At 38.6% G+C, this 23,075-nt stretch overlaps 1 protein-coding gene across 1 annotated transcript in view; it reads right to left on the bottom strand.

Moving 5' to 3' along the window:
* The window catches only part of RALGPS2 (Ral GEF with PH domain and SH3 binding motif 2), a 152,845-nt gene that overhangs the window by 87,565 nt on the left and 42,205 nt on the right, over positions 1-23,075 (bottom strand). The window contains 3 exon segments of the mRNA XM_017891677.1: positions 5,035-5,085; positions 6,107-6,211; positions 11,810-11,949. Of these exon segments, the coding sequence (XP_017747166.1) occupies positions 5,035-5,085; positions 6,107-6,211; positions 11,810-11,866 (213 nt within the window). The 5' untranslated portion in view covers positions 11,867-11,949.

Below are 23,075 nucleotides of genomic sequence, written 5' to 3'. Positions count from 1 at the left end.
TAATGACCCAGAGATACAATGCAGTGTTAAATAAAAAGCATTTTCACCCCAATATTTTAACATTATATAGTATATTTACATATATGTAGGGGAAAATACTGGACAACTATACAAAAACGTGACTAATGATTTTCTCTGAGTGATGGAATTTTATTTTCATATATATATATATACTTTTTTTTTTGAGAGGGAGTCTCGCTCTGTCCCCCAGGCTGGAGTGTAGTGGTACAATCTCGGCTCACTGTAATTTCTACCTCCCAGGTTCAAGCAATTCTCCTGCCTCAGCCTCCCAAGTAGCTGGAATCACAGGCGACCGCTACCTCGCCCGGCTAGCTTTTTGTATTTTTAGTAGAGACGGGGTTTCACCATGTTAGCCAGGATGGTCTCGATCTCCTGACCTCGTGATCCACCCGTCTCGGCCTCCCAAAGTGCTGGGATTACAGGCTTGAGCCACCGCGCCCGGCCAACAAAGGCTTTTTTATACTGGCCAGATTTAATACACTCCTAGTGTTCACATGAGACTAATACATTAAGAATATTTCGGCTGGGCACAGTGGCTCACACCTGTAATCCCAGCACTTTGGGAGGCCAAGGCAGGAGACCACTTGAGCCTTGGAGTTTGAGACCAGCCTGGGCAGCATAACGAGACCCTGTCTCTAAAAAAATTAAATAAAAAATTAGCCAGGCATGGTGGCACATGTGTATGGTCCCAGCTACTTGGGAGGCTGAGGTGGGATGATCATTTGGGCCTGGGAGGTCCTGGATGCAGTGAGCTGTCATCGCGCCACTGCACTACAACCTGGGGAACAGAGCCAGACTCTGTCTCCAAAATAAAAAAACTACAAGTATTTTGGTGCTACATCATTTCTTCCAACAGTTACTGCTGTCAATTTTTAAAAACACTCTCTCATTGGGCAGACGTTTACTAAATACTATGTTCATCCTCTCATTCTAAATATTGAGCTTCCACTACGTGCTGGTCAGACAAAACAGTAAGCAAAAATTGTCAGTCTCTGCCCTCATGTAGCTCAAAATCTAGTGGAGAGGCAAGCAAATCAAGCATCTGCATTCACTCTCTTGATAATCTCACCCACACTTTTAAATACCACCTCTACGCTGACATCTCCCAAACTTATATTTCTAGACTGGACTGGAAATATATACCAGTATACATTCCCTAACTCAACATTCTCCTTGGCTAACAGGCAGGTTAAAGTAAGTATGTCCAAAGCCAAACTCCTGCTCTTGCCTCAAAATCTGTTCCTCTAGCCTTTCTCCACAAGGGTGCATTGTACATTATATTTTATATGAATAGCAGCCCCAGGAGTTGTATAGGACAACAAGAATAATTTTTTATCCCAGAGAATATCAACTACATGCATCTGGTTTCAGGCCAAAAACCCTGGTGTCATCCTAGACTCGTTTCACATACAATGTCTGGCAACTTCTCATTTATCTCTTCCATTCCCACCCTGATCTAAGCCACCTTCATCTCTCACGTGGTCTCCCTGATTCAGCCCTTGGTACTACCTCTTCTTCCCCTATGCTCACTTTGCCACATACCCTAGTCAGCAGTCCAAAAGAGCTACTTAAGGCGGGGCGCAGTGGCTCACACCTGTAATCCCAGCATTTGGGGAGGCCAACGCGGGTGGATCACTTGAGGCCAGAAGTTTGAGACCAGTCTGGCCAACATGGTGAAACCCTGTCTCTACTAAAAATACAAAAATTAGCTGGGCATGGTGGCACGCACCTGGAGTCCTAGCTACTAGGGAGGCTGAGGTAGGATAATCACTTGAACCCGGGAGGCGGAGGGTGCAGTAAGCTGCACACCACCGCACTCCAGCCTGGGTGACAGAGCAAGATTGTCAAAAAAAAAAAAAGGAAAGAAAAGAAAAAAAAAGAGTGACTTAAAACTTAACGCAGAAAATGTCACTATCAGCTCACAACGCTCTAATGGCTTCCCATTTTTTTCACAATGGTGTTCAGGGCCCTACACCATCTAGCCCTCACCCTACCTCTCATCTTGTAATACATTCCCTCCCTTGCTTACTCACTGTAGCTCACTGGCCTTTGCCCTGGCTTTCCCTTTGCCTGGAATACTATTTCCCCAAACACCCATATGGCTTGCTCTCTCACTCACCTCCTTTAGGTCTTAACGCAGATGTCATCTTCTCAGTAAGGTCCTCCTGATCATCCTATCTAAAGTTGCAACTCCCACTACCCTCACACTTCCTATTCTCTTCTGCTTTATGTTTTTCATGACACTGTATAGCTAACCTCACTCAAATATCAGATCCATGAGGGCAGGAATTTTAGTGTTTGCTTACTACTATACCTTCTAAACTAAACTAGATTTTTACAATAGAATATAACAGGCATACAATAGGCATCCAGTAAATATTTGTTGAATCACAACACAAATGTAAAATTGCAATTGACAAGTCCAGTGAAAAAGCAGAGTGCTAGGTGACCCTGTAGAAAGACAGAAAGCTTACCCGAGAAAGTCAAACTAGAGCTGAGAACTGACAGATGAGTAGGAGTTAATTAGGATGTGCACAGGTTCAGCAGTGAGAGGGGCTAAAGGAAGGCTGGTATACCTTAGACCAGAAAGAGATAGGAAAGATGCAAGATGGGGTTGCAGAAGGTAGAAAAAGGTAAAACTGTGAAGAGATCTGTAAACCATATTAAGATGGTTCTTTATCCTCAGAGCAACAGGAAGCCAAAGAAATGTTTTAAGCAGAGCGATCACATGAACAGATTCAACAGATGCTGAAAAGATTACCATGGCTACTGGATAAAAAAGCATTTTGAGGGGTCAAAGTAAATGCAGGTAGATCAAGTAACAGGTCACTGCAATAACTCACTTGAGAGAAGATGATATTTCACTTTGGGGTGTTGGGAGTAGAAACAGACTGGATAGATAAGATACTTAGGAGGCTAAAAAAAAATCAATGGGATAAAATAAAAGGAGTGAAGGTCAAGGGAATTTTAAGGTTTATTTCTAAGTTTCACAAAGTACTATCAGATGCCGCAAGGGAATAAAAAGTTCCCATAGATGTGAAGTCTATGTCTTCAAGTAGTATTATCTGGATCTTCAATATCCAAGCTCCTAGCCACCAATGGCTACTCCAAATAAAGATGTACTAATTGTTGTATATGTTGGATTTGAAAGCTTAGTGGAGAAAAAATAATGTAAGATATCTCAATAATTTTTTACACTGATCACAAGTTGAAACGATAACATTTTCTATGTAGGTTACATAAAATCATTAAAATCAATTTCATCTTTTTACCTTATAATGTGGCTACCAGAAAACAAAGTTATATAAATGGGTTATACTATATTTCTACTAGACATCACTGATCTCATATAAAGCAGCAATACAACTGCTGCAGTTCATTCAAAAGGAAAAAAATACACCTAAGGAGAAGACATGTGAATTTTAGGTCAAAATACAATTTGTATAAACAATTTCATTTTTTTGATTGTTTTTCAGGGAGGTGAAGAAATAAATATTTCTGGTTTTTTTTTTTTTTTTTTTGCCATTTCAATACAAAAGTCATTTTCTATTTGTGCTTTATTTATAGAATAGATTGTTCTTCTATTGCTAATCCAATAGTTCTATTTAGAAAGCCCTCTGTGGTATGGGGGAAAAGTTAGGAAAACACAGAATTGTGGAAATGATGGGAACTAACAGATCATTGAGGCCTACCCCTTCATTTATAGGTACCAAACTTGAGATACTAAGACAGTAAGTAACTTACTTGAAAATCACAGGACTAATACTGTCTAAATCATGTAAGACATAAATGGAAACTCATAGTCATTACAGTGTTCAGGGCTACTACAGACTTGTATATATCACAATGAATCCACTATATTTTGTTACCAAAAGAACTAAAAATGTATCTATTTTATAGTATTGAATTTCAGGATTATCAATGACTTTGGAATACAAAATCACATTGAAATACTAGATAAGAGGTTAAAAAAAAAATCAGATTTGAGAGTCTGAAACCCAGTTCCACCACTTGTTGTGTACCAAAGACAATGATCACTGTTTCCTCATCAGTAAAACAGAGATACCATCATACTCAGGATGTGAAAATGATAGGAACACTATACACACACCCCCCACCCAATGCTTATAGTGGACATAATGCCAGTCCCGTGTTTTCATTAGAAACAAATGATGTGTTTCTTGATCCTTTCTCTTCTCTCCAGAATGTCAATGCAGTCATATTATTAAGTCATAAAATAAAGATATAAGGGAAAAGATTACTAGAGTTAGTGGTGAAACCCAGTTTCAAATTTCCATCTTCCCATTAAAAAGCTTCAAAGCAATAGGTAAATCATTCAGCTTCCCTAAGTCTATTTCCTCTAGTAAGTAATGAAGCCAAATCAATCAAAATGATTCAAATACAGCTGACCTGTAAACAACACATGGGTCTACTTATACACGTATTTTCTTCCACCTCTACCACCCCTGAGATAGCAGAACAAATCTCTCTTCCTCCTCAGCCTACTTGATGTGAGGATAATGAGGACAAAGACTTTTATGATGATCCGCTTCCACTTAATGACTAGTGAATACATTCTCTCTTCCTTATGATTTTCTTAGTAACATTTTCTCTCTAGTTCATTGTAAGAACTGAGTAATTAATACATATAACATAGAAAATATGCATTAGTTGATTGTTTATGTTACCAGTAAGGCTTTTGGTCAACAGCAGGCTATTTGAAATTAAGTTTGTGGGGAATCAAGTTATAGAAAGAGTTTTCACTGAGCAAGGGTCAGTGCTCCCAACCTCCACTTTGTTCAAGGGTCAAGTATAGGCCCATCTATGACTCAGTAATGTACTGCTATGAATGCTACATGGGTTTCTGAGGCCCAAATAGTATGTAGATAAGTTACAACACAAGCTTTAAACTTTTTAAAATTAATATGAAGTATAATTTGACATTTCTAATACACCTTAATTTGAGATTGATTGTTTTCTATATTTAAAAGGAACATTCTCAAAACTACTTACATCTGGTTGAATAGCTTTAAATACTGGAACATCCATTAATGTTATCTGACCCTGAAATACAAAGTAAAAATGATAATTTCTTCTTTGGAATCCAATACAATAACATGTAACCTAAATTAAAATTATATTCTATACTAAAATATTACCAAATACTCAATTTTATAAGGGTTTACGGGAAATAAAATTTAGTCCCTGTACCATTAAATAGAATTATTTCTAATCTCATGCCTATTTGTATTTTCTTGGAAGATAAATTGTGTAAAGTTAAAAAATAAAAATAATTTAAAAAATTTGGACAGTCACATTAAATTATAATCAAAAAATAAAAACCAGATAAGTTCATGTAGCAGTGTTCTTGTTATGATGATTAAATTACAGCTCCTCAAACAGTGGTATAAAATCAGATATTACTAAAAAGGTTTTCTTCCTAACTTAAAATAAAAAATGAAACTACACTAAAGCCAACATTATATCTAAGAGCTTTATATGCTATGGACCGATCCCACTTATGGCTACAGATATAAAACAAAATTCAACACTGTCAAGGAATAATATGCTATGACCAAGCACAGTTTATCTCTGGAATGCAGGAATGGTTTAACATTAGGAAATCAATATATTCTGTTAACAAATTAAAGGAGAATGAGAAAACAAATTTATATTAAGAAACAAATGTTTTTCTAGATACCTTTCATCCAACAACACCTTCACATTTCATTTTCAATTTTTTAATTAAAAAACCATAAAATGTTTCTTAGATATGTCAATAAAATAGTTGGCTTAGAGAAATGGTATAGAGGGATGAAAGTAATTACCATAATGGTAAATACATATTGCTACTTACCAAATTGAAGTGTAACTTATAAAGCTGCCCTTAAAAAAAATGTACAACTTTTCTTACTTTTCCCACTTCATCCCTCTGTATGCTCCACAGCTGTACCATCTTCCCCAATAATTCCCATATCCAGCTTTTTAAAAGCCATCTCTTTTGCTGGACCTACAAATTCTAACTCAATAGCACCAACATGTAAATTATGTGCAAAACTGGAGAAGGCAGAAGTAGGAGGCTTACCGCATATTCTTCTGGTGTAACCTTAAGAACATCGAATACCACAGCATCAAAGCTTTTCTTCAACTCAGAACCTTTGTCACTTAAGGATTCAGAGCTGCTACTTTTCTGTTAAAGTGAAAGAAAATGTAGCCTTTTTAATCCTGTCTCACTTTCAAGTGACAGAAACTAGATTGGCCTTAAAAACTGAGAACACAAAACAGTAGGTTAACAAATGCTGCAGAAAAGCTGAGCAGAATATGCTGCTTAGTTGTTAGAGTACCAGATAAAGGGTCGGACAACTTGAAATCTAAAACTGTGACTTTCAATTTTTAGGTTCTTGAATGAGTTATTTTCTTGTGTGTCAGTTTCCTCATCCTGACAACCTATCATTTCCTATAGAAATAAATGATTTTTAACTAGTTCAATGATTCTCAAATAAGGTAAAGGGAAGTCAGGGGAGAAGGCTATACACCTATTTAAAATTTTAAAACTAATTTTAAAACTAATTTTAGTAAGAAAAGACAAATTAGCTTTATAACATAAGTTATCAGAAAATATTCAGAATCCTGTTAATTACAGAGTTACACATAAACCATTCTTAGTTATGTGATCTGTCTGTGATAGTACAATTAATACTATTCTACCTATTATATTACAAATTTAAGTTTTCCCTGCTTAAAAATTACTGTTTCAAGTTTGAATATTCTGTGGCTATAGGCAGAATGAACAGTGGATTTTGGCCCTGAAAATCTTATTACTGTTAAAAATTTTCCACTTCGTCTGTGCCATGACATAATAATATATTCTGTATCAGTTGGCTAAATTCAGAGGAACATCAATATGAGAATATTTAGATCAGGCTCTTTTAAATGGTGGTAGGATATGAGGCTACAGATAACAGCAAAAAAATTAACCAAAGTTTCAATTAGCACAGTACACAGATCAACCTACCAGCTATTATATATTAGTTTTAAGCACTTGTCATTATGCCTCATTTTTGCTTCTCCTCTCTTTTAGTAGCAGCTAAATGCTAAATATCGAGCCATGATCATTACAAAGAAAGGGATCTGTCATCAACTTTGAAAAATTCTCAACTATTATTACTTCAAATATTTCTTCTGCTTCTTTCTCTCGTCCTTCTGGTGTTACCATTGTGCATATGCTACACCTTTCGTCACTGTCCCACAGTCCTGGGCTATTCTGTTCCTTTTTTTTTTTTTTCCCCATTCTATTTTCTCTTTGCATTTCAGTTTGGGAAGTTTTACTGACATGTCTTCCAGCTCACTGATTCTTTCCTTGGCTGTCTACTGGTTACCAGTCTACTGGTACTGGTTAGCTCGCCAAAGGCATTCTTCATTTTTGTCACAGTGCTTTTGAATTCTAGCATTTCTTTTCAATTCTTAATAGTTTCAATATCCCTGTCTATATTATCCATTTGTTCTCGCATGTTATACACTTTTTTTCATTAGAGCCTTTGGCATATTAATGACAGTTATTTTAACTCCCAGTCTGATAATGCGAAATCTCTGCCATATGAGAGTGGTTCTGTTGCTTGATTTATCTCTTCAAATTGTGTTTTTTTCCTTGCCTTTTAGCATGGCTTGTAATTTTTTGTTGAAAGCTAGAAATGGTATATTGGGTAATAGGAACTCAGGTTGAATAGGCCTTTACTACTGTTAAGGGTTTATTTTTTATCATGTTAGGCATTATACTGTGCTTATAATTCGGTATTGTTATAGGTGTCTGAGTCTTCAATTTCCTATAGTATCCTTATTTTTTTATCCTCTGTTGTCTTTGGGATTCCCTAGAAATCCCTTCTTAGTTTCAGCCTTGCAGTTCTTTCAGCTGAAATCTTAGTATTATACAGAAGCCCTGCTGATGTGGTGGGGGTAGGCAGGGTACGTGTGTGTATTTGAGGGGGTGCTGGGGAGAGAGTGTCCTATAGTCCTATTATTTGGTTTTAGTCTTTCACTGAGTATGTCCCCAGACTGTGAACTTCACAAATGCTTCTCTGTCCCCCTGGCTCTGCTTAGGTGAGACAGGAAGTCTGGAAGGGCTTGAAGTTGAGGCTTTTTCCTCTCCCAAGTGAGTTAGGCTCTGGTGAAGTAGTTTCCCTTGAGGGCAGGTGGAGAACAGAATGCTCTGGGCATGTTTCAATATGGTTACTTTCTATCTGGGTGTATTTCAAAATGGCTATTTCTTTCCTCCCCCTGCTAGAAGCAGAAGGGAATTTTTTTCTGTCTTTACTGTGAGAAGCTTGTAGGCATCTTAGAGATAATAAAAATCAGAAAAGTAGAGGGTGAGAAGAACCCAAGACTGGACCCCCAAGGAGTTTTAACTCTCAAGCTAGTCCACACACAGCCTCCAGCAGTTCATCAATTAGGGTTTACGTGGCTCCACTGACTTCTGCTCCTGTAAGCTGTGGTTCTCTATTTGCCTATCTCTCCAGGTTTCAGGGCATCACTGTTAAATGTGCTCTGTGATAGCAATTCTCTGATACAGCTAAGAGGAGTTATTGATTTTCAGTTTGTTTAGCTTTTTTCCAATTGTGAAGACAGGAGTGATGAACTCTAAGCTCTTTACAAATCCAAGCAGAAACCTGAATTCCAGTGAATGAATCCAAGCAGAAACCTCAATAAAGCAGAAACCTCATAAATAAAATGGAGTTTCATTTCTTGTGTTTAATCTCTGTAACTAGGACTAGTTTATAGTATGTCAACAATATTATTTTATGTCCCAAAACTAATACAAAATTTTATTCATAATGTTAAGTATTCAAATAGACATCAGTTAAGCAGTATACACTAATCCAATAGCTGTCCAAATAACTAGATGCATTCTGTCAGGTGAACACATGAATCATAAACATAAATCAGTAATTTTCTCCAAGTTTTTAACTCAGCCAAGTTAGTAAATCATCATGACAATTTTATTGCTTATCAAAAAGAATGAACACTTCTCTTTTTTCCTTCTTAATGCCATTAGAGGCTTAAAAAATTACTAGTGTGCATTTTGACGTGCTTCCCTAATATCAGTAATAAATTGGTAATAAGACACAAAGCAATTATGTCCACCAGGAGAATAGCAGTAATTCATTCAAGGCATGACTCAAAAACTACTGATACTTCTAAATGTCTGAAAACAAGTTTACTGTAATTCTCCTACTAACAGAAACTTCAAACACAGGTTAAATATAAAAGGTAATGAGAAAGGATAAGTCAGCCAACCGAGATAAAGTATTTTACCCATTCTGTAGGCTTATCACTTCTATAAGAAGTTTGTACTTTGATGTTACTAGATATGTATTTTAAGAGAAGGTGGAAAAATACAAAATTTTAATTTTATTTTCTTGCCACAATAAATGGACAATTTAAAGGGTGGTAAGTAATTTAAGTAATTCATTCTTACTTTACATCTGCTAATTATACTACTCTGAAGCCTGGTGTAATTAATTCACTTTTAGTAAAGTCAACAGAATTGTCTGTACAAGTGAATGACCTATTTTATTTAACAAATATTTGTATTCTGCTTCCTATGATACTAGAACAGGCATTTCTGAATAGTTAAAAATATACACATATATACATATATGTAACATATTCAAGAAATACGGTTACAAATATATGAAGAAAACAAACATATATTACAAACATATATATAAATATAATCCTATTGTTGTAAATATAAAAAAGCTATGTATAAATTTATGGAAAAAATTATAGAAAGAGCTTTTTCTAAGTGACAGTTTTAAAATAGGAAAGCTCCCATCTGTTTAAGGGATTAGGAAAAGCTTTATTAGAAGCATAGCATTTGAAATATGTTTGAAAGACAAAATGTTTTGTGCGTGCAGTGATGGGGAGGGGACACACCAGAATGGGCAGAAAAATTCCAGCTAGAAAAATTGGTATAGGCAAAGTTATGATAGAAGAAGGAAAATGTAATGGTTTATACAGACACCGACAAATGTAGTATTCTCTCGTTAGACTGTAAAGTTTCAAGTAGAGGACGAGTAGGGGTTAAATCCAAAAATCTGGGGCCATTTTGAAGAAAGTCTTGAATAAAAGGCCGAGTGAGCATTTGAATTTAATTAGTAGGCAATGAGGAACCACAGACAGTTTTGGGAAAAGATAAAGTTTAGGAGTTGTATTTTAAGAATACTAATCTTAAATTTCAGTTGAAAGACCAGAAACAACAGAAAATCTAAGTGCAATACCAAATATAAGGCCATGGCACTAATCCAGACAAGAAATAATAAATGACCAAACTAAGATGGTAGTACAGTAATAGAAATAAGGAGAAAAGTACTGGATCCCAGAGATAAAGCACAGTGGACAGGCTCTAAGATAGCTGCTAAAGATCTCTATCTCTTGGTATTCTCACCCCTGTGTGATCCTCTCCCCTTGAGTATGGGCAGAACCTGTGACTTATTTCTAAACAGCAGAATATGGAAAATGAGATGAGATGTCACTTCCGTGAATACATTATATAAGATTGTAACTTCTGTCTTGCTAGTGGACTCTCTCTGCTATGATGAGACAATGGTTGTGGTGGGCAAAACAAAGTTAATTAACAACACATTGGCTAGGCGCGGTGGCTCACGCCTATAATCCCAGGACTTTGGGAGGCCAAGGCAGGTGGACCACCTGATGTCAAGAGTTCAAGACCAGCCTGACCAACATGATAAAAACCCCATCTCTACTAAAAATACAAAAATTAGCCAGGTGTGGCAGCAGGCGCCTGTAATCCCAGCTACCGGGGAGGCTGAGGCAGGAGAATTGCTTGAACCCCCGGCATGCAGAGGTTGCAGAAGGCCAAGATCGTACCACTGCACTCCAGCCTGGGCGCCGAGAGCAAAACTCTGTCTCAAACCCCCCCACAAAAAAACCACACATCTAAAGATTTAAACTTAGATGGCTATGGAAATGTGATGTTATTAATGTAAGTTAGATAAAAGGCTTAGACTATTTTCTTTACGGTTGTGGAGCAGACCAGTAATAAGAAACTTGATATTGTGGATATTACAAATGTCTGGTCCATCAAAAATGCTTAATAAAATTCACGAGGGAAGCCAGGACTAGAGATGAAAATAAATAATCTACATAAGAAAAACAATGGAAACCATAGACTTAGAATCTATTTTCAGTGATATCAAGGCCTAAATAACTGGCTGGGGCAAAATGGAGCCCATTTTGGATGGAGTTGAGGCTATTAAGGAACTTTGAGGTCAAGGTGTTAAAGGGTCATAAACGTTATTCTCATCCAATATACTAAGAGAAAAATAAAGAAGAAATATAGAAGCCAGATGCTAAAGTTATTAAGGAAAGTAGGCAAGTTCTCTAGATCTATACACAAAGAAAAAAAAGAAAAAAGTTGGGGCAAAAATACAATCATAATATATTCACTAGAGGAGTGAGCATCTAGTTCAGTCTTCACATCTCCATCTTAAACGCTAAACTTTAACCCAAGAACCAAATGTTTCTTTTAAAAATAAAGAGTTTTATGAGTTACCATTATTTTTCAAGTATCTTAAGCAGATAAGGATTAAGTATATCTATGAGGCACAGCAAACATATGAATCACTAAAGTAAAAGTTAAAATATGTGTACTGCACATGTACTTCTGCACTAAATGCACTTCTGATTTAAGTATGTGAACAAACATAATACTTGAAAACTTAGAAAGCCAGGTAAGAAACTTTATACCTAAGCTTCTTAAATATCTTACCTCAGAAGCAGTAGCTGCAATATTGACATTGCTTGCCTGCCCGTTCATTAGGTCCATGCTTTCCTCATCAGTCCCTGACCTTATGTTAACAGCAACAGAGGACTGATTGCCTCATGTCCAAGGCCACAAATACATTATTCCTGTAAAAAATAAAAAAGTTAAGCAAATGTCCTCCCTCGAAGTTTAAGAAAACAACTCTATGCCTACCACCATGACAAAAAACAAAATATTTCAACTTCACTAAACTCTATTATTTTAGCTCAGCCACTAAATCCAGATTGAGGACAATCTTGTATGCTCTTTTCAAACAACCAGAAACACCAAATAAACAGTATTCAATAGATGTTACTGTTATGTTCTTCATAAGCAAAGCAAAAGCATAACTTTTCGCTAAGTGGTTATTGTGAGGGAAAAAAATCAAATGTACAATTTCAAAGTAAATAAAATCTGCAAAAAAAAAAAAAAAAAATGCACGGCAAAGTAACACATACCACAACACGATAAATTTTTAGTGATCCAAATGACACCCGTAAATCAACAATACTGAATATGCTTATAGCTACTGATCCAGATTACCAACATATCACAAATACTTAAAATTTTATGGACTACATATCACAAAAATACAGTAATCTCTCAGAATCCATGGGGGATTTGTTCCAGGATCCACTATAGATGCCAAAATCCACCGATGCTTAAGGCCCTTATATAATGGTGCAGTATTTGCATATCACCTATACACATCCTCTTGTATACTTTAAATCATCTCCAGATTACTCATAAAACTTAATACAATGCCAATGCTATGTAAATGGTTGTTATACTGTATTGTTTAGGGAATTATAGCAAGGAAAAGTCTGTACATGTTCAGTACAGATGCAAACATCCTTTTTTTTTTGCCCCAAGTATTTTCAATTCAGATATGTCTGAATCCAGAAGTAGAATCCACAGAAATGGTGGCTTTACTGTACCATAATATACATTATGTTATTTGTATAGGACTTTAAAGTTTATTAAATATCTTTAATACATTATGTTGATTTGCAAAACTACCAATAACACTAATTAGGGAAGATATATCATACCCACATAACAAAGAAACACAGAACTTCTGAGAACACAGGGTGGCAAATACGGAGCCAAGAGCAAGTTTCAAACCATCAAAATTCTAGTCAAATACTCTTTCCACAACACAGATTTTCTACTTTACTGGAAGTCAGAGTACTTACTTCAAGTTCTAACATCTTTCCATAAATAACTTGTCATATAAACTGAGTAGGTAACTTTACCTCTCTAGGTTAGAATTTCTTCTTCTCTGTAAAACGACAGTGGTAAATGAACTTTAAGATCCCTTTTCAACTTTAAAGATCTATGATGTATTTCATAAGAGAAATGTTAAGTGTCTATAAATTAGGTACTCTATGCTATATTCACTTTAAAAGGTGAGTTTTATAAATGTCAATAATAATTACTTCAATGCTAAGTTTCCTTTCTCTGGAGAAGCAATATAGGATATAGTAATTTAAAAGTACAAATTTTGGAACCACATTACCACTGTGTAAACCCAGGAAATTTTAACTTTTCTGTACTCAGTTTTCTCATCTATAAAATAGGGATAATAAGTACCTACACTTCATAGAGCTGTGGTGAAGAGAAATGAGATAATATACACAAAGCACCTAAAACAGTGTTGGTACTGGTACATATGCTATTAATATGATGCAATGAAGATGCAGATGCTACTATCTACTTAATCCCCATAAGGCTTAAATTCAACAAGTCTCTTAAATAGAAAAGAAAAGACAAAACCTTAGAAATATATCTTTGGGAAGCAATTGTTGCTGAGTATCACTAAAAATCCTAATTGCAAACACAATGAATGAGAATGGCTAAGATCTGTTTCCTAGATGTAGTAAAACATGCTCTTGGTTTTGAAATGCTTAAAAATTATTACTAATGATAGCAGCCTTCAGTCACATCTTGAATTTATCTTAATTTATTCAGATACAGCCTAGGCACCTGCTAAGAGCAGAACATCATGCTAGAATTTTTTAAATAGAAATATATTCAAAATCATGAAGTTTTAAAACCATTTAACAGCACCCACTTAGAAAATCAATGTGAAAATGAATAAACTACAAAACAATTTCCTCCTATCTAAACGATCTCATTCTATAAGCTTCATTATCCTTATATTATTAAGAATCAACTTATATTTATACTGCTATACAACAAAACCAGCTTGATAATCCAGATTCTCTGAACAGAGTCTTTCAGTTTGCAAAATATTTTCAAATTATTTCATTTCACTCCACTTTCTAAGCAAGATTAAGTATAACATGAATTTATAAATCAGGGGTGCCCCTAGTGCTAAGAAAAGACTTTTAATAGTTAAAGGAGTTATATCCTTAACTCACTTTACATATCAAAATATACAATTTATTACTATTACTTAAAAAAAGGTAATAAAGACCAGGAACAATATTAAAATATTTGTAAACTATAAGCATGAAGAACCACGTTTTCTCTCTCTCTCTTTTTTTTTTTTTGAGACAGAGTTTTGCTTGTTGCCCAGGCTGGCATGCAATGGCATGATCTCAGCTCACTGGAACATCCGCCTCCCAGGTTCAAGCAATTCTCCTGCCTCAGCCTCCTGAGTAGCTGGGATTATAGGCACAAGCCACCACACCCAGCTAATTTTGGATATTTTTAATAGAGACAGGGTTTCACCATGTTGGCCAGGCTGTAGAGATAGGGTTTCACCATGTTGGCCAGGCTGGTCTCAAACTTCTGACCTCAGGTGATCTGCCAGCCTCGGCCTCCCAAAGTGCTGGGATTACAGACCTCAGCCACTGCACCTGGCCTTCTCTGCTTTTAAAATAAATTGTCACTCATGTATTTCATGAAAATTAAGGTTATACTAAAATCCATTACATATTTTAAAACATAGCAAAGCATACCTTAAAGAATATAAACTCTTCATAACCACTTACAAATGTACATGTCAATAGTATTTAATAATGTTGAAGCGTAACAGAGAAGCTTATATGATATTATAAAAATACTACAAGTTCTAAAAGAGATACGGGTTTATTATTTTAGTATGTGCCTCAAAGACTTTTCTATACTTTGCACACAGAAAAGTTCACATTAAATATACCAAATATATGCTTTAATATTTTATTTACTTTTGTTAGTGTTATAAATGACAAGATCTTTCAACATGACTACCAACATCACAACAGCCATTTTTTTAAGAGACGGGGTCTTGCTCTGTCGTGCAGGCTGGAGCACGTAGCACAATCTTAGCTCACTGCAGCCTCCAATTCCTGGGGTCAAGCAATTCTCCCACCACCTCAGCTTTCTGAGTAGCTGGGACTTCAGGTGTGCACCACCATGCCCGGCTAATTTTTTACACTTTTTAAGAGACAGGGTATCACTATTACATCGCCATCTATAAAATAGCAGACATTATTTCTCAAAGTGTAAAGAAAAGTTTAAAAATAGGCCGGTGCAGCTCACGCCCGTAATCCCAGCACTTTGGGAAGCCAAGACAGGCGGATCACCTGAGGTCAGGAGTTCGAGACCAGCCTGGCCAACATGGTGAAATCCCATCTCTACTAAAAATACAAAAAATTAGCTGGGTGTGGTGGCATGCGCCTGTAATCCCAGCTTCTTGGGAGGCCGAGGTAGAAGAATCACTTGAACCTGGGAGGTGGAGGTTGCAGTGAGCCGAGATTGCATCACTGCACTCCAGCCTGGGAGACAGAGCAAGACTCCGTCTCAAAAAAAAGTTTAAAAACAACAAAGTTACTTCATTCATTTGAGTTAAAATTGTTTTGCCTTCAGTCAATAAAAAGAGATCCTACACCTAAGTCTTCCAGATATAATTTTGTCACATTTGAACTAAACTATGAAAGTACCGGTAGATTCATTTGTAAACTGTCCCACATCTACATAGAGAGGTTATATTTCCATATACCTAAACAGCTTGAAACTAAACAACTTGTGGTCGAAGACAGACTTTCAAATGATTAAATATTAAAGGGAGAAAAATCTATAAAATAATACATTTAAAGGTTATGCTTTATCTCCTATATAGAAAGTTCACTCAAGATAATTTGCTAAGTAATCCTAACAGACAAAAGCTGAGATCTCCTAAGATACCTGACCCAAAATATGAATATAGGTTAACTAGAAATTCAGGTAATAGAAAAGAAGTTCCAAATAAAAAGATAAACTGTGCTCCAAATATTTTGTGTTTTGTTTTGGTGGCTATGAAGGTATTTTGGCCAGATGCTCTACTCAAAAGACTACTCCATAAAAGTTCACTTAACTCATAATAGTCTATATTTGCAATAAGACAAACAAAAAAACTAACATCCAGATACAATATTCGCAGTTAAAGATGAAAACAACCCAAGTGAATCAGAAATAGGTTTAAATATTTGATAAAAGTGTGCTACTGTGGACCTAGGAATGGTCAGAGAAAGGAACACAGCACATTAGTATGGAACAGCAGAACAGAAAAACAACACAGTAGTGCTGATGGGATAAGACAGACATCAAGATTCCATGGTTGGAGGCTCTTGGGTGGAAGAGATTGCCTAAGCCCTAGGGGATAGCCATTAAGGATCTCTTGTACCTGGAATGTGAGGCTAAACTGAACATCACAGAATAATCTATAGGCAAAGGACTGCTACACAGCGGAAAACTATGCGGCCATTAAAATACTGTAATACTTACTGACACATGAAAAATATTTATAATATACTGCTAAATGAATGACGCAATTTACCAAACAGTATGTAAGGTATAATCCTTTTTGGTAATCATTATTATAACATAAAGAAGAGAGATGCACAACATACACTAAAATGTGGTTATCGCTAGGTTTATAAGACAATTTTTCCCTAACTTTAGCTTACCTGTATATTTTTTAATTTCCTACAAAGACATTAATTAGAAAAAATCAAAAGAACAAAAACAGTTTTTCCTCACAGACTGCTTATTAGTTACAAGAAAAAGAATAAGTAACTATACTGTGTGAAGAACTGGATAATCCCTTAACTAAGTAGATCAAAATTATTATCATCAATGGGGAAAAGAGAGACATCATGTGCCTCTGGATGTGATGATACTCTGGGAAGGACACAACATAACTGACAAGAAGTTGAGCTGGGAACTCATAATTGAAATCTAATCTCAAGGACATGGACAAATCTCATCTGAGGAACATTTGATAAATATATTCTTCAAAAAATGCGAATGTTATGAGAAAGGCCAAAGCACTACTGCAATTTAAAGGAAACACAAGAGATACGGCAACTAAAGGTCCTGTACTGGATGGTAGTAAATGCTTTAAGAGATATCATCGGTAATTCACAAAATTGAAATATAGATTGTAGATTACTGTATCAATTTCCTACATGTGACAATTTCCTGCAGTTATTAATACATAAAAGGCTGGGTGCAGTGGCTCATGCCTGTAATCCCAGCACTTTGGGAGGCCGAGGCAGTTGGATCACCTGAGACCAGGAGTTCGAGACCAGCCTGGCCAACATGGTGAAACCCTGTCTCTACTAAAAATACAAAATTTAGCTGGGCATGGTGGCAGGCGCCTGTAATCCCAGCTACTCCAGAGGCTGAGGCAGGAGAATAGCTTGAACCCGGGAGTAGGAGGTTGCAGTAAACCGAGATCGTGCCACTGCACTCCAGCCTGGGCAAATTACATAAAAGAATACCTTTGTTTTTAAGAAACACAGAAATACTAAGAGGTAAAAGGGTGGCCGGGCCCGGTGGCTCACACTTGTAATCCCAGCACTTTGGGAGGCTGAAGTGGGTGGATCACCTGAGGTTAGGAGTTCGAGACCTGCCTGGCCAACATGGTGAAACCCTGTCTCTACTAAAAATACAAAAATTAGCCAGGCCTGGTGGCGGGTGCCTATTGTACCAGCTACTCGGGAGCCTGAGGATGCAGTGAGCCAAGATCGCATCAGCGCACTCCAGCCTGGGCGACAGAGCGAGACTCTATCTCAAAAAAAAAAAAAAAAAAAAAGAAAAGAAAGGAAAAAAAAAAGATATGAAGTATGCAAACTAATCTTAAATATTTCAGGAAAACGGTATGTATATGTGTGACAGAGAAAATAAAACGAATATAAAGATAATGTGGCATCTTTTTTCCCCCAACATTGTTGATTAGAGGCTTTTAGCATGCATCAGCCACTTGGAAGTATCAGGATAGTGCATAAATATCAACTGTGGGCTTGGCGTGGTGGCTCAAGTCTGTAATTCCAGCACTTGGGGAGGCTGAGATGGGTGGATTGCTTCGCTTGAGTTTAGGAGTTCAAGACCAGTCTGGGTGACATGGTAAAATCCCATCTCTAAAAATACAAACAAAAAATCAGCTAGGCATGGTGATGCACACCTGTAGTCCTACCTACTTACGACACTGAAGCAGGAGACTCACCTGAGCCTGGGAGGCCGAGGTTGCAGTGAGCTGTGATCATGCCACAGCACTCCAGCCTAGGCAAGAGAGTGAGACCTTGTCTCAAAAAAAAAAAAAAAAAAAAAAAAAAAAAAAAAAGCAATCGACTCTGTAAGCTTTAATTCAGGAAGGAAAACAGAAACCCAGTGGCATCATAAACGACACCCAGACCCCAGGAAGGAGAACAGAGGCTGATAAAAGTAAGTGAGGCTCCAGTATGCAAGAAAGGCAGAGAACCTCCCTTTGTGACACCTTTTCCCTGGGGATCTGAGCAACCCAAGCCAAGGAAGAGAACATTGCTGCTCCTAATCCCCGAAGCTAACTGGGGTGTTGGAACTGTGCTTTCCTCCAATGCAGGCCCTGGATGGCGGGGAGAGCTGCTACAGCTGCACTTTCTCCTGGACAATGAGACTTGCAGCCAGGGCCAGCTTGATGACCTGAAACCAGTCTATGTATATTACTGCTGGGTGCCCCAGCATGCTCTCCTAAGATCATGGTGCAGCAGGGCCCTCTCCACTCCACCCCAGGCATAAATCCAGGCATTCGGAACACCCCCTTGCCTGGACCAGCAGCCTGGGCCACCCTACCCTTCATGGACATTGATCATGGTGCAGCAGGGCTCATAACCGCACGGGCAGATCTCCAGGGGGGGGGGGGGGGGGGGGGGGTATTCAGAGCATCCTCTTTACATGGATCAGCAGGCTGAACGCAACCCCTACGCCTTTCTGTGCATAGCATTAGTGGTGCAGTAGGGCCCCCTCTCTGCGGCTTCACACTAGGGGCAGATCGATCTCCAAACATATGGAGCACGTGCTTGCATGGACTAGCAGCCTGAGTCACCCTATCCTTCCTGCACATGGTGGGTCCTCTCCACTTCATGCCCAGGCAGATCTCCAGGCATTCAAAGCACCTACTTGCCTGCTTTGGCAGCCTGACCTGCCCCATCCTTCCTGGGTATATATCGTGGTGCAGCAGGGCCTCTCTGCTCTATGCCCAGGAAGATCTCCAGGCATTCAAAGCATCCGTTTGCTGGGATTGGTAGCCTGAACAGCCCCACCATTCCTGTGCAGAGATCCAGGTGCAGGGGGTCCCCATCTCTGCTTCATATCCAGGCAGATCTCCAGGCATTTGGAGCACCTGCTCATCTGGAACAGCAGAGTAAGCCACCCTACCATTCCTGTGCAGAGATCCTGGTGCATGGGGGGCTATCTCTGCTCCATGCCCAGGCCCCAGGCATATCTCCAAGCATGTGGAGAACCCACTCTCCTGGATTATGAGTTTCAGCCACCCCTATCTATGTGCAGAGAACTTGGGGTCAAGGAGGTTTCTCAGCTCCATACCTGGACACACTTCTGGACATTTGGTGGCCACCCACTGGATTCTCCTTTGGCCTTGGTTCTTGTGCCTGCCACTGGGGGAACTGTAGGTGGACCTGCTTGGTCCAGCCTTGCCCACCTTCCACCCCTCCTCACACCTCCCCAGGGCTGAGGAGGGAGCACAGATCACTGTTTACTCCACGAATCTGCCCACTGCCTGAGGCAACAGACAGCATCTCCCAGTAAACAAAGATCAAGTGTACACTGAGCCACTTTGGCCACAGATTGCACTTACCCATAAGCGCCCTCTACTGGCTGATAGGTAGAACTGCATATCCCAATTTAAAACTTGCCAATAGAAGTGCTTATGGTTATAGAAGCAAAGTCAAAAGACCCTACCCAGCATTCTTTATAGTCACACCCCCTAGGGAGTGGGGAAAGGGACGGAAGAAAAAATCAGTATCACAGAGAAAGAAAAAAAAAAATTCTACCTGCACAAAATAATTACAAAATTAGAAGTGCCAATGTCTCCAGATGAGAAGGAACCAGCACAAGAATTCTGCACCATGAAAAATCTGAATACAGTGACACCACCAAAGGATCACAAAAGCTCTCCAGCAATGGTCCCTAACCAAATGGAAACTCAGAAACGACAGATAAAGAATTCAAAGCATGGACTGCAAGGAAGCTCAATAAGATCCAAGACAAGGTCAAGTACCAACACAAAGAAATTTCTAAGGCAATCTAGGAAATAAAGGAAGAGATAAACATCTTAAAAAGAAATCAGGCCAGATACAGTAGCTCACATCTATAATCCCAGCACTTTAGGAGACTGAGGTGGGAATTGCTATGAGCCCAGGAGTTCAAAACAGCTTCTGGCCCACAGTTGTGCTCTGTGAGAACTCAGTTGGATGGCACAGCCTCCCGTTATCCCAGAAAGCACCTAGGCGGCAGGACAGGCATCCCCACCCACCTCTGTTACTGGTAGCCAGGCAAGTTGCACCTGCTACAGCTTCCAGCCCAGTGGTCCTACTTCAGCCTGAATCTGTTGAGGAGCACAGCCTCCTGCCTTCCTGGAAACACTCAGATGACAGAGTGGTCAACTCCACCCACTCCTGGCCTGGCCTTCTGTAGTCAGACAGGCCATACCTGCAACAGCTTCCAGCCCAGCAGTCCCGCTTCTGCCTGAATTCTATAGGCAGGGACAACACTGTGATTCCCAGGGAGTACATGAAGAGCAGAATAGGGCTTACCTGGCAAGGATATAGCCTTTGCATGAGGCAGCCCCATGGACCAGAACATCCAATAAAAGAAATGCAGGCATAGAGACAGTAAACAGAGGGGGCTCCTCCACAAGAGGAGACTAGACTCAAAGTCAGTCGACTGAACCCACCTTACACCATAATCAAACCCCCAAGGGCATCCAAGGAGATAAAAGCCAAAAAAAAAAAAAAAAAAAAAAAAAAAAGGACAGCAACTTCAGAGACTGAAGAAATATCAGCCCACATGGATAAGAAAGAATCAGTATAAAAAACTCCAGAAACTCAAAAGGCCAGACTGTCCTGTCTTCTTAACCCCAACTACATTAGTTCCCCAGCAATTATTCATAGCCTGGCTGAAATGACAGAAATAGAATTCAGAATATGTACAGGATGAAGATAATTGACATTCAGGAAATAGTCAAAGCCCAATTGAAAAATTCTAAGAAATACAATAAAACAATACAGAAGATAAAAGATGAAATGGTCATTTTAAGAAAGAACCAAACTGAGCTGATGGAACTGAAAAACTCACTTCAAGAATTTCAGAATACAATCATAAGCCTTAACAGCAAAATCAACGAAGATGAAAAAAGAATTTCAGAGCTCAAAGACCTGCTCTCCAAAATAATTCAGACAAAAACAAAAAAACAATAAATATGTGATTATGTAAAGAGACCAACTCTACGACTCACTGGCATCCCTGAAAGGGAGAAAAAGCAGGCAACTTGGAAAACATTTCAAGATATTGTCTGTGAAAATTTCCTCAACCTCACTAAAGAGATCAACATTCAAGTTCAGGAAATGCAAAGAATTCCTGAAAAATACTACACAGGAAGACAAACCCCAAGACACACAGTCATCAGATTCTCCAAGTTCAAAATGAAAGAAACCATGTTAAAGGCAGCCAGAGAGAGCAGGTAGGTCACCTACAAAGGGATCCCCATCAGGCTAATGGCTGTACTTTGAGCAGAAAACCTACAAGCCATAAGAGATTATGGGCCTATGTATTGGTTAGTTCTCACACTGCTATAAAGACACACTAACTGGGTGTGGTGGCTTACACTTGTAATCCCAGCACTTTGGGAGGCTGAGGTGGGCAGATCACTTGAGGTCAGGAGTTCAAGACCAGCCTGGCCAATACGGTGAAACCCTGTCTCTACTAAAAATGCAAGAAAAAAAAAATTAGCCAGGTGTGGTAGTGGACACCTGTAATTCCAGCTACTCGGGAGGCTGAGGTAGGAAAATTGCTTGAGCCCAGGAAGTGTTTGTGCAATGAGCTGAGATTGTGCCATTGAACTCCAGCTTGGGCGACAGTGTAAGACTCCGTCTCAGGAAAAAAAAAAAAAAAAAGACATACCCAAGACTGGGTAATTTATAAAGAAAAGCTGTTTAATCAGCTCTGATTCTACAGGCTGCACAGACTTCTGCTTCTGGGGAGGCCTCGCGACACTTACAATCATAGCAGAAGGCAAATGGGAAGCAAGCATATCTTCACATGGCCAGCAGGAGAGAGAAAGCACAAAGTGGGGATCTGTTTGTTTTACACAATGTCAAATATCCAGATCTCATGAGAACTTTATCATGAGACAGCACTAGGGTGATGGTCCTAAAGCATCAGAAACCACCCCCAAGATCCAATCACCTCCCACCAGGCCCCACCTCCAACACTGGGCGTTACAATTCAACATGAGATTTGGGTGGGGACACAGAGCCAAACCATATCAGCCTATATTCAGCATTCTTAAAGAAAAAAATTTCTAACCAAGAACTTCATATGTAGCCAAACTAAACTTCATAAGCTAAGAAATAATATCCTTTTCAGAAAAGCAAATGCTAAGGGATTTCGTTACCACCAGATCTGTCTTACAAAAAGTCCTGAAGGCAGTGCTAAACATGGAAAGGAAAGACAATTACTGGCCAGTATAAAAATACACTTAAGTACACAGGCTAGTAACACTATAAAGGCACCACACAAGGCTGCATAATAACCAGCTGGCAACATGACAAAAGGAAATAATCCACACATCTCAATACTTACCTTGAATGTAAATGGACTAAATGCTCCAATTAAAAGGCACAGAGTGGCAAACTGGATAAAGAAGCAAGACCTGGCCGGGCGCGGTGGCTCAAGCCTGTAATCCCAGCACTTTGGGAGGCCGAGACGGGCGGATCACAAGGTCAGGAGATCGAGACCATCCTGG

This window comes from Rhinopithecus bieti, unplaced genomic scaffold (genome assembly GCF_001698545.2).
Source record: "Rhinopithecus bieti isolate Rb0 unplaced genomic scaffold, ASM169854v2 scaffold_20101, whole genome shotgun sequence".
NCBI lineage: Eukaryota > Metazoa > Chordata > Mammalia > Primates > Cercopithecidae > Rhinopithecus > Rhinopithecus bieti.
Note: the sequence above shows the minus strand (reverse complement) of the source record. Positions and strands in the feature narration are given on the sequence as shown.